This window comes from Acanthaster planci, linkage group LG13 (assembly GCF_054643075.1).
Source record: "Acanthaster planci isolate LZ-2023a linkage group LG13, COTS_SCS, whole genome shotgun sequence".
In the NCBI taxonomy this organism is placed as follows: Eukaryota; Metazoa; Echinodermata; class Asteroidea; order Valvatida; family Acanthasteridae; genus Acanthaster; species Acanthaster planci.
In genome coordinates this window covers 3,012,318-3,025,528 of record NC_141789.1, presented here as the reverse complement: position 1 = coordinate 3,025,528, position 13,211 = coordinate 3,012,318, and the positions used below count along the sequence as shown (strand labels likewise).

At 43.0% G+C, this 13,211-nt stretch overlaps 1 protein-coding gene across 1 annotated transcript; it reads right to left on the bottom strand.

Annotated features, from left to right (window-relative positions):
* Positions 1-5,141: 5,141 nt before the first annotated feature.
* On the bottom strand, positions 5,142-12,276 carry LOC147796921 (aldo-keto reductase family 1 member A1-A-like). The gene is made up of 9 exons (XM_022230925.2): positions 12,030-12,276; positions 11,155-11,322; positions 10,771-10,887; positions 9,802-9,879; positions 8,843-8,959; positions 8,114-8,220; positions 7,448-7,613; positions 6,918-7,000; positions 5,142-6,568 (listed from the first exon to the last, which is right to left on the bottom strand). Exons 1-9 carry the CDS (start codon positions 12,099-12,101, stop codon positions 6,529-6,531), a joined length of 948 nt encoding a protein of 315 aa, XP_022086617.2. The 5' UTR covers positions 12,102-12,276; the 3' UTR covers positions 5,142-6,528.
* Positions 12,277-13,211: the final 935 nt, after the last annotated feature.

The following is a 13,211-nucleotide window of genomic DNA, read 5'->3' as shown; positions in this document are numbered from 1 at the left end:
TTTTAGAGTGGGGCCACTATAGAAACGTAAAATGGTCTTACATCCGATCATTTTATGAGTATGATTCACAAATGCTCATTCGCATGGCATCTAAACTTTTACATGGTCATTTTGATTTGAACAGCTTCTCAAAAATGAGAGTGAATAAAGAAACACCTGTCTTCAGTCATACTGTTACAGCAGGCATCTACACTTCTCTTGGGCAGCTCCTTGCTGAAGCTGCCTTCACCGGGGAGTTCGCCGAGAAAATTGATTACTTGTTTGATGCATTCAACAGCAGCACCTAGGAGGTTTGGAGACGTATGTCAGAAGCGCCCGTCTGTTTGTAGTTATGAGTAGCACACTTGATCCTATGGAGATAGAGAGGGTAAAACATCTGCAGAAAAAGGAAAACAATGGGACGGACAATCTCTCCTCCGTTGTCTCGTATAATCTCATATAATCTCATATAATTTCAATTACATGTATATGGCAGGTAAAAACCTTTACATAATTATTGGATAATATTTCGCCGACTACCGAGAGATTTATATTGTAGATTTCAAAGCTGCCCATCACGGAGGAGCGCATGTCAAGACGGATGTGCCAAAATGGCTGATGAAGCCTTTCTAAAGTAGAAGGATGAAAATGTACTGGCCAAAGACCAGTCAGTTGTCTTTAGAATCTCTTGAGTAGACACCAGAATGAGCCGCTACTGACGTGTAAGATACACTCCAGATGGAGTGACCCTCGAAGATATGCCGTCACCAGGCCCTCTGCAAGGCTTTGTTCATTCCGGGTATTCATTCAATGAATGAAGAGGACATAGATTGCGGTGCCCGGAGAAATGATTAATTTCAACCTGATGAAAGGACTTGTCGACAGACACTCGTTTGGAGGGTTTGACAAAGGAGAATGTGATTGTACCATCTGCACAGAAAGACAAGTGCAGGATGTCCAAAGCAGTAAGGGATGAACATCTACTAGCTGTAGCTAATAGCATCTTTACCCCAAGCGTTAACATTCGTATGGGCAAACGCCTGTTATCTGACAATGAACACAAAAGGTCAAGCACTTTCTGAACATTCAAAGTACTCGTATATCGGGGACAAGGAGGTCAAAGATTTGGCACAACTTTGAAAAATCTCTTGACCAGGTGATGCTATCCAACAGGTGCACCATCAACAAATTCGCGAGCTGATGAAATCGCAGATAGATAACAATTCTGTACAACAGCCCAGAATCCAGCAGCTCTTGCAAAAAGGCCAAAAACTAGTTTACAGCTGCTTGAATGGGACTGACACTCCTTCGATGACACGAGCAAGACCATCTGCGCCATGCCGAGTCGTAGGCCTACTGCTTACTTGAATGTTCCAGCCAGGAAGACAGAATTGTGGACACAATCACTTTAGAAAGGCCCTTTGCTGAGAAACGTTGCCCGAGAGTTTCTAGGCGGCTAACTGTAGATTCTCCCCCATTGGATGAGACGCTTCTGGATTTTGAATCAACTGAAGAAGATTGCACCCCTTGGATAACAAAACTGGGACGGCCACCAGAAAGTGATACCAAGGCCGAGTAGGCCACACTGGGGCTATGAGGACCAATGAAGCTACTTCGTTGGAGACGTTCTAACGACACTTGTCCAGTAAAGCAAACGGGGGAAAGGCGTACCCCTTGATATTGCTCCAATTGATCAGTAGTGCATCTACTCTCCATGCTACTGGATCTGGCTTCCAAAACACAAAGTAGGGAGGTGTGTATTTAGACGAGTTCCAATGAGATCTGCTGTTCGTCTCTAATCCAGCTTGACCATGACCAGTTGGAAAAACTTGGGGGGGGACGCCACTCCGCACAGTCCGGGAAATTTCGCCATAATCGATCCGCTGTGGCGTTGATGGTTTCTGGCAGGTGTTCTGCTGATAGTAGAATGTTCCTGTGGAGCACCAAGTCCAGAGACGAACGGCCAGAAGAGACAAGTGATGTGAGCGAGTCCCCTGTGAGTTGTGTACGCTACTGCTGCGACACAGTCTGACTGGATGCGAACATGCAAATTGTGACGGTCCTTGAGCGGTGACCGAAGACCGTACCAAACTGTTTAGAGTGTCAAGTAATTGATGTGATGTTGCTTCTCTGCTGGCGTCCACCGCCCCCGGCTCGTCTGTGGTTGAGGCAGGCACCCCAGCCCTGTTTGGATGCATTGGACTGAATCACGACATCTGGATCTCGGAGGACTGTTCCAGGCCTGAAGATACTTCATCCACTGAGACGATTCCTCTCAAGTGCTTCAGAAGACCGAGAATCTGGCCCCACTGAATATGTCGATAAAAAATGGGAGCTGGCAGAACAGCTTGTATAGTTGCCAACATCTTTCCTACCATTCACTAAAGCTCGCGCATTGTACCGGAGTCTCCTTCTAGAATTGATCAACACTGATAAACTATGTCGTTGACCTTCTCTGATCTCAGAAGAGTTTTGGGAATCCACCACAAATCCGAGGTACAGCAGACTCTGCTATTGGCACAGCTGAGACTTCGAGTTGATTACAAAGCCAAAACTTTAAAGGAGATTGACCGCTGTTGTGACGTTGATGAGGTTTGGAGCTTTTCATGATGTAGGTAGCAATTGAAGTAAACTAGATAGGTTTGCGGTCGCACCATGGATACATGTATAGGCCTATCTCTTTTTTGAGCATGTGGGGTTCTGAAAAGAACCGGTGGTACTCAACGTTTCGGACAGTATGCTCTGACCGTCGTCAGGAGACGTTTGTTGCACATTCCTGTTTTGCTGTTACGAATAACGAGAACAGACCTCTGAACTGGTTCTTGTAACAATTCAATCTTATTACGTAGTACTGTCGAAAGAATCCATGATTCTTGAGTGATGAAGCATCATCGGTGCAGAAAATACTGAAGTCGGCCTTGCTACAGTTAAAATTACACAGGGAATTAATTGGTACAGATGGAGTTACATATGTACTACCGCAGCTACTTTTTAAAATTACCTGGATCAGGTGTTGCCCGCAGCTTTCCAAAATGGCTGGAACTCTAAACTCCCCCCCCCCGAAAAACGTGGGTAGAAACTTCGATGACTTGAATGATGAACCATCGTAGTCTCGATGCTTGCGAGATACGGCGTGAACCGCTTGCCTCTGGATGAAGCCGTACCTTGCTGCCTGTAACCTTTGCGGCGAGCTTCTGAACCTTTTCTGTGTTATCGATATCCTTCATAAGTGAGGATCCAAATAAAGCATCCATAGATGGAGAATTCAACTTGAGGGCGTCATTTTTTTTTGTCAAGAACATCATCAAAGATATGCTGTCTAGCTATAGCGAGACCTTGACTAGCAGAACCCAAAATGATGAGACCTGAGCTTAGAAGATCCAATACGAAATCCTTGCCCATATCTTCGGGGCACTCCAGATCAGTCAAAGAGATAAAGCAAAGGCAGAACGGCTTCTAACATCTGGCTATGTGCCAACCGTACGTTGTCATCAGGAGAAACCAAAGACGGGTTAACCTGCTTGGAAACCTTACGAAGACCTTCCGGCAGCTCCGGGGCAGCAAAGAATTTTTCCTGGTCTGTGAGTACCTCGTGAGCACTTAACTCCTCCTTGAGGTCATCAGTTCCTCCCACCACTGGATAACCTCCTAAGACAAAAGATTTCTAAACTCCATATGCGGATTACACATAAACTTTTTTGTGGGCGAGGCACGAGGAGCTGAAAGGTATTAAGCGGCAGTAGAATTCTCGTCACCACTCTCATTGTCCGTGATTGTCGTCGACGGACGGTGAGAAGTGGGGGACAGAAATTCGCTGACCATGCTGAAACAGTCCTTTCGTGACGACAATTCCCTCAGCCCCTGCACTCTGCTCTGCCGTGTGAAAGGAAACCGCTGGCCAGTCATGTCCGACTATGGAGGAATGCCGGACTAGTTGGTGACCCCGAAAACCAGGATGGCGTAGAAAACGCATTCCAATTTACAGGATTCTGCGGTTGCATAACAGCAAAACTAGCGTTGTATGGATTCCAACCAGGTGGAGTAATTGTGCGTGGGCCTTGAACAGGTGGCTTTCCAGTAAGTCTAGCTGGTTAGCTTTGTGTTGGAACTTCAACCGTTGCAACACCAGTAGACGCGGGCGGCGGCGCTGTGCCCGTGGGGTTTGAGCATGGTGGCCCGTGACCCCCACGACTGACAGACCACGAAGGGCCTGTGGCTGACGTTCTGTAGCCTCCGCTCGCAAATCCCCATCCCGGGACTCTACGGCAATCTCTTGAGCAGCCATCGCCAGAATATCAAAGGGGCTATCGCTCGGAACTAAAGACATAGTTGTTGGTGGCATAGAAACTCGATGACGTTATCGTGGGTTTTCCTGGGGCATAGTCAGGCGAAGATAACTCAAGCAAAAGAACCCAGTCAAGTAATGTACGTCTGATCAGAATGCACACAAACAGCAGAAGGCACACAAACAGCAGAAGCAAGATGCAGGCTTACTATGTACCATGCTGTGGAGTCGGTCTTGCGTGAATCCTTGAATGTCTAATGAAGTTGTTGCATCAGCTTTCAAGGGTGGACCAGAGTGCAACACATTTGACAATCTACAATGCAAGCCTCTCCGTAGTCGGCAAAATTATAATCACGAGAGTTTTAACGAGCCTTGGCTTCGTCTCTGTTGTTAGCTTCATCTCTGACAGCATAAAGATGTTCGCAGATTTTTTTAATTAAAATTTTGTCAGCACAGAAGAAGTAAGTTACTAGTGTACTGCAGTTTTCAAACTTGTTAGAATTGTACTGACTTGGAAATAAACGTGCATTGACAAAATAATGATTAATTTCGAAAGTTTAAGAAAATGGTAAATTTGGTGAAGATATACTTTTACTAACAATCATGCTAACAAGAAATCACGCAAAGCCTCGAAATCCTGGATGGGTCAACTTTCATCAGCCTGCATGGTTGCCATAAGAGCCAAAAATCAATAGCAACGACGAGACAAATACACACAGAACATGGATCTGCTTGACATGCAAGTTGATAACCGACCACCATAACTATCAAGTCACTATCCTAACCTCAGACTCTGACAGAATAGAAACCTTGTTTTTAAACGGAGTAGATATTAGACAGAAAATAACAGAAATAAAAGAAAACGAAAGGCACAAACTTTCACTGTTCATTTTGTGTTAATTATACCTGAGTGGAATGAGAGAAATCATTCAATAGTAGTCGTGTAAAAACTAAGATAAAATTCACTAAGTGTAAAACATAGTTCCCAAATTCTACTGTATACATTTTCAACCTAATAAAAAAACAAAATCTTTGATGAAAAATCCCTGCACAAAGTCGATTTTGTCATTTAAAAAAAGTTTTTCAGAATACCAGTTATACATGTGCAAATATCAAAGAAATATCATCGATGGTCAAGCAAGAATTTGGTTCAAGTATGGACACAGCTTTCTGTGAAATAAATACTATATGAGGTGTACGACAAAACATGTTCACCTGTGTGTTATTTCACTTTCTTAAAGTAAGCACACTGTTAAAATGCAAATAACCCTGACAGATGAATGACTTAATAGTTAATGCACATTTGTCGAAAATCCTGACAATTGGTAAATATTGAGGCTACACTGCAAGACGAATTGAACACAAAAGGCAAATGTCTGGATGAGGAATGAAAGTAACAGAAAGACATTTTAAAAGTACACGTAATTCCTAACGAAGTCAAAAGGCAAGAAAACTCAAGAAATGTTACAATGCAAATAACCCTGACAGATGAACACCTTAATAGTTAACCACATGCTGCCAGGTGCTTTTAAAATGTAGTGCATACATACGGGCGATTTTCAAGATTTCCATTTTTCAATATTCTTCAAAAACTCATCATTTCATTTAATGGACATTTGAACACACACGAATGACTGTTTGGTGGCTACTCTAAGCTGACAGGTAACCTCCATTGACTCTGGAGTATTTCAGCCTGACCTGCAGCCCTGTAAAGAGAGCCCAGAATTGTTAGGTGTTGCGTAATTTCCTTTGTCCCTAGTGAATGTGAGTGGCGTCTTTTCAAACGCAGCTGGATTAGCATGAAGCGGTGCTGTGTTGCTCATCAACGGGGCCTTGGAGCACTTTCGTCTGCGGTGCTAATCCGTGGGTGCGCTATGCCCAAAATAGTGGTATACTGTTTAAAAACAGTGACGGATTACCTTCGCGAAATGCAAGCCGAAAATGATGGCAATTCACAGCAGCAGGTCTTTTGTTCCGAGTACATGTATGTTCTTTTGTTACACAGACCATCTCTTTTGTCCCATTTTGGGCACCCCGGCTCTGCGGTGTCAAAAGGTAAGAAAACAACTCAAGAAAACCGTGGTTACAAATGTTAATAATACTAACAATGAACTTCAGTTGCTAAACTAAAATTTAGTCTCACAGATTTTCCAACAATTGACTTTAGTTTAGGGATTGCTGAACAATGATTAATGCAACGTTTATGTTAATATATTTGCCAAGTTGATCTAAAGCTTCAAATTCTGTCGACTGACGCAGACATCTTATGAGGCCACCGGGAATGGATGATAGCGATGCTTGATCCTGTGAAAACAAAAATGCAAAGAAAAGAGCTTATTCACCTGAAAATTGAACCAACAGTACACGCAAAAACTACTGTAGCTATGCAGAAGCGATTATTATTATAACTCCTCCCACAACAACTCCAATTGAAAAACTGTACTCTTGCATAATGCAAGAATTAGGGAGATGTGTCTGTGAACAACTTGAAGCTGTTCTAAATCTAAAACAGAAGCAGCAGGCTCTTACAAGTCCTATGAAATCTATCCAATTTCAATTATCAAGTGAGCCCCATCCAACATTTTTGTTTCAATTTCTGAAAAATTGAAAATTCAGTCAGTACATCACAAGTAGGAAACTTATAGGAACTGACCATTCTAGGGCACAGCCTCGGTAGTTTCTATTGAGGGCCATCAAGTCCTTCATATCGGCCGGGCTCAGCTCAAAATCTAGACTCTGTGGAGAACCAAGAACAAGCCAGGAACTGTTATTGCATTCTAATGGCAATCAACAGTGCACCTTGTAAATCAATAAACTGCAATCAATGCACTCTCCCTTGAGTTGAGGACAGCATTGTGCATTCTTTTTCACATAAGGCACTCTCCTTGTCATTCATTCTTTCCTCAAAGTCCAGCAAGCGTCCAAAACCTCAAGTTTCTGGTCCTCTGGAAAACATTTGTATTTCATACAATAATGTTCAAATGGGGTTATACAATGAAGACATTAATCATCCTGGTTAAGCCAAAGGCCCATAAGGGTGCCTTCGGCAGTGGCTAAATGACCCACATTTGACTACAAAGTGCGGCCAGAGGTTTTAAGAATTGATTGGTGAGAGGTGGGTACTTTACCCACTAGCTGCCCGTGCACCGCAAATTTGAACCGTTAGAAAGCAGGTGTGATCACCTCAAGGTTCTGCTTGATTCTGGACGGCGTCACACTCTTGGGGATGCAGATAATGCCTCGCTGGAGAGAGAAGCGAATCAGGACCTGAGCGGGGGTCTTGCCCCTAGCCTCGGCAATGCGCACCACCTCCGGGTCAGCCATGAGATTAGGATCTGTCTCCTTCACCCTGCATACAAGAATTATTCAATAAAACATCGTCCTTAAAAAGACATATCCAACTTTGCGATTGTCAGGTGGGGGGGGGCTCTTGATGAAAAAGCCTCTTCCAGAACCCATTGACTCTATAAACCACATCAGTCCAGCTACTGGCTGAATGACAACACATTTGAATTGGTAAACATAGACTTATGGGTTCAAATAACAGAGTAAGTGAACTTAAAACATTTTTGGTTTACACAAGTTCTTGAACACTGCTGAGTATAACAAGGTTATACAATTAACTGGCAAAGGACAAAACACAACATTAAAGTTTTCATCAGTCATAATCTAGCATAAGTTGTGCCCCTTGTTTTCCAGCTTTAAAAGCTCATATGGTACCATGGAGACACCTAAATAGATGATAAATTTCTCAAAGGTGAGACTCAAGAACCACACATGCTCTCCGCATCCCGCACTGAAAATAGCCTGCATGTGAGTGATGTCTCAAAGCATACACTGATATCTTACCAGGGACGATCCGGCGAGCCCAGGGGGCTGTAAGCCGTGACTGAGATATTGTTGTCCAGGCAGTAGCGGACAAGCTCCTCCTGGATCAGGTAAGGATGAAGCTCGATCTGTGCACACACAGGAGGGAGGTGAGGAAAATTACACTCCTTTTTCATGTGAAATCCCTCCTAGCAAAAATCTTGCCAGGCCTGAGAAATGTTCTTATGTTTGTGAAATCTTTAAAAAGTCATTTTGTGCAAATGGACATTTGTGGTAACGAGGGTGTCGGACATCCTTGGCAAAATTATCTCAACCCTCAAGATATTCAGGGGGGTTGGGGTGTTTGACAAAAAAAAGTTTGATCAACAACCAAGGAACAAGCTCTGCTGGGTCTCATTTCTAGTTGGTTCTACCATCACAAGCCCACGTGCCTCATGCAATATTGCATGAGCACTGTCTGCCATTTTCTAGTAAGACCGGTAAGAATACAGGAACGTAAAATTCTTGTCAAATATCAGCATGAAAGCTGCAACCTAATTTCCATAATGTACTGCCATTCTTGTCAGCACTTTAGTCATGACATGAGCTTTTCAAACTGATATAAACAAAAAAAGCCAGGAAATGGGAATTCTGAGTTTGCAAAGTCCTTTTAATACAATATCCTACAGCATTTACATTTATCTGTGACTTCCTATCTCCCAGTCTTACATTCAAGTATTCATTGTGCTACTGAGTATTTACAATGCTGACCTGGTTGTTGGCTATCGGGACCTTCTTGATGGCCTGGACGTCCTTGATCATTTGCAGGTTGAAGTTGGACACGCCGATGGCCTTGCACTTCCCTTTGGCCACCAGTTGCTCCATGGCCTTGGGATGGGGACAAAGAAAAAGAAAACTTAACAAAAAATCTTTGTTATTGAACTTGGTACCAAACTGTTAGAGTGACTATTGATGCATTAAGTGTTCAAAGCTTGGTTATCTTCCATGAGAGGTTCAAAGTTTGAAATGGTCATATTCAAGAACAATGCCCCAAACCCTGGTATACGGTTTCAAAACAAGGCTGGATTATCACCACTTTTGAGAGTGAAAAATGCCAGTAATGCCCAGCAGCCTGGTCTTTTGTTCGGAGTACGGTCTTTTGTTACAGGGCCCTGTTTCCTTTGTCCGAGTTCGCAGACCTCGGCCACCCATATAAACCATACGTCTCCGATTCCGGAGTACCCGGCAGGAAGTGGTTAATGCATAACTGCATAGTATGGTCTGATTTCATATGGTCAAAGACTTGCAATCGACACGTAGCAAGCTGTATGATGAGCATTTGTGAGAGTAAAGTTTGTATACATTTTACATGGTCAAGTACACTGTAGAGGGCGCTATACATTTTGTTGCACAATTTTCAATCAAATATCCATCTTAAAGAGTTATTATAGTCTTGTTTCATAGGCAGGACTTCCAGTGGTAAGATTACTCAAGAATTTGTGTTGACCAAAAAATGGAGAGAAAAAAGGGAACCAGACAGAAAGATGCTGACAGAACGCTCTGACGTATGGTATGTAGACTGATTTGAATTAGAAAACTTCACCAGCACTCTTAGTCCAAGTGTGCGACACAGTCATGCATTAGTGGTCACAGTTCCAACTTAAACAACAATAAGATTTGACGTAACTCTTCTACATCTGAGGGACTGGAGGACATGGAAGGAAACTTACCACCCACGTGTCTGTGTACTCCGTGTCATCTATCATCATTACTCCATTTTCACCCTTAGGAAAGTTTTCTTTTCCCCTCTGAAAAAAACAAAACAATACAACCCTTCTTCTAATATGCGCTTTTCTTACATCAATATATAGTTCAGTCTGAAGTGCCGCCATGAAATGTAGTTATTTGGTCCATGGCTTGGAACCCATATTTTGGCTTCGATGAAATTCTGTGCTTACAGCACAGACTGCTAAACAGTTACCACACTGGGCTAAATCTCATTGAGCTGTTGAGTACATAAAAGATTTGCACAGTGAGAGCAGGTTACCGACCAAAATGCCCTGCAAGGTTGACTGTCTGTGACTGGCTCTCAGCCAATTACTGCTCAGCACGTAAAGCTCTAAAGCGGTGTTTCCTACTTGGCGGCTCTTAGTATTAGGGCTCTGATTCATGGAAATGCATACTTTTTCTTTTTCCTTTGGAAAAATCCTCATTCTTGATCAAAGGCATCACCAGGATAATATATTTTCTGGGGTAGGGGGTGGACGGGGTTAACCGTAAACCACTTTTTGGTTTACCGTAAACCACTTTTTTTCAGAGGGAATTTTTTTTTTTGGGGGGGACACTCATCAGTTAAGAACCGATAAACATCTTAATAGCAGTGAAAGGGGGTCAATTGATTATTTTTTTTGAGCAAATTGGTGATTTTCATCCCGTCATCTCTTTTCTAAAAATTTCTTTTGAATCCCCCCACCCCTTTTACCTTTTTTCCCCCTTTGGAGGAGAGGGGAAGACACATTTGTTCCCCTTACCCGCACCCCCCCCCATGAAGCCCTTACCCTAATATAACAGAATTTTCTGGTTGGTGAATATTGTTCTTTTGTGACAAGCCATGAAATTGGGTGAAGCACGTTTGGACTACTTTTAGCCTATTTACAGTACAACGGAAACACTGTCAACCACGGTAATAGTAGATGTACCTTGAAAGCCATCGGCCAGTGAATCAGATAGAGATCCAGGTATTCAACTCCAAGACTGTCCAGAGATTCTTGGCAAGCTTCCTCTACATCATCCGGATGGTGCCTCGTGTTCCACAGCTAAGGAAGCAAATGGAGAAAAAAGAACTTCGGCTGGTTACGGAACAACAGTTATGTGATTTGACTACCAAGAAGCAAAGCACTGCTTTTGGAAGGCTCCCACAGACACTGCGCATTACAAAATTGTCACTATCATTATCAAAATTATAATTATGATGACCTCATAAATTTGTGCACAGGAACAGCACATTTGAACCTGTCTTGACATTTTGGCTCTGTGGCTAACATGTAATGCATTGCCGTATCTAACAACTTACAAAGATTTACCTTGCTTGTGATAAATACATCCTCTCGTTTCACTGTGCCATCATCAATCTTGGCTTTCAAACCGGCACCAACTTCGGCCTCATTTGCATATACGTAGGCACAGTCCAGATGACGGTAGCCCTCCTCTAAGGCAACCTTGACAGCCTCTGTTACCTGTCCCGGCTGGGACTGCAGTAAAAAGACAACACGAAAAGGATTTTTCGAAAGTAATGCCCCCTTTCAATTCTCACAAATTGCGTCAGAGACCACAACCGTTGGAAATGTACCTCATGATGGGGAAAATTAGATTGAGAAAGTGGAATTTGTGTCACAAGTAACTTACCTCAGAGGCTGGATTCAAACACACATAGGGTTACAACAGCAACACTGACAATAAATGGCCCCATACTGATACTGACAAAGCGACCTGTGCCTTTTGCCATTCCAGAACATGCAGAAGTCAAAGTCAGCGGTACTCCCAGGCTCTTTAGAAAGAGGGGCCACATCCCTCTATGTTTCACTGTACATGTAGGCTACACGTGATACGAATGGACATGGATACACCCCTCCACCCCCAACCCGCCTTTTGCCGGCTCAGGACCATGTACACTTTGCACCCCCGACTCCACTTCAGCAGTATGGGATAACGGAATGGGTTTAGGGAGTCAAGAAAAGTTGCGTTTCCTAACAAAATTGGAAACATTTCTAAATCCTAGATTCAATGTCTTTCGTAACGCGTCACAAATACCACGACATGACAGTCATGACAGTGACGGTCCGACACCAAGCCCCCTGACCATTTCTGTCTATCCAGCCATTTTGCATGAATCGTGTTTTTGTGCGCTTTATGATTTAGTTTTGTTTAATGTCATTAACTCCATTAGACATTACTATACCTTCCAAGTGCCCAATCCCACAATGGGCATCTTGGCTCCGTTGGGCAACTCGATGTACCTCTGAAACGCCATGGCGTAGCAACAAATCTAGGTCACACTCGACGAGTTACGTGGCTCGTCGAACTCTCCTCGCAATGTACGCGTCCTTCCTCAACTTATTTTGATTGCTTATTGTTCAGGGTCGCGCGCTGCACTCTGAACGCTAGTAGTACTACAGTGTGCTTTGTGATGGAAACGAGACGTCAGAGCGGATTATATCGATGGTTAGTCGATAATCTTACCATGGAGGAAAGAACACGTAATCAAATGTGCTGTGGCCTTTTTTTTCGGGCAGTGAAAATTTCTTTATTTCCTCTCTTCGTACTAAAAAAATCATGAGAAAAATTCTTCCAACCGGGGTTTTCATAAGAATGTGAAACACGTAAGTGTCATGAAAACAGCGTTGAACTAAAGGCCATCCTGATGGTCGTTAACTTGCAAAAAGTTTTTAAAGCCAGATTCACGAACTTACAAATCTGGTTCGTTGTGATTTTATTCTGTCACATGGTCACAGCACGGAGGAATAAAAACATTCCTCCATGGTCACAGTATTGTGACCATTGTGACCATATCATTGCCTAACTGAAAGTCCACTTGATATTCGAAGAGTGTAGAAATAGTGCCTACAAAAATCATTTTTTATGACGTGTCAAGGACCGACACTCGCTTCAAATTACGCTGTTGCATGAAATGGCTCAATATCTCTTCCAAAAAACGTTTGCACTTTTGGCTTTATCGTGTGTCATTACAAATTAAACGTTCATTGCAAATATATATGTGGGGTATATCTTCAGGGAAACCCCTACAAGAATTATTTTCAATTAACGGTTACTGTCTGAAGTGTAGGTGTCCACTGTCCATGGTGTTTTGTACACCCGAGGAGTAGTAAATGGCGAAGCAAGGGGAAGCCGAGGGCGTCATTTGCCCCCGAGGGTGTACAAAACCCATGGACCACAGTGCAGGCAACAATTGTGTTTTGTTGGTCAAAGCAAAGCATGGTCAAAGATTTTCAAGCTCTTATATGCATGATCTGTAGACCTTATACATGTAAATGATGTGTATGCACATTTCATTGAAAGATAAATTAAAACACTTTGACAAATTGAAACAAATGAACAGTAAATTAGATATAGATTTCAAGGA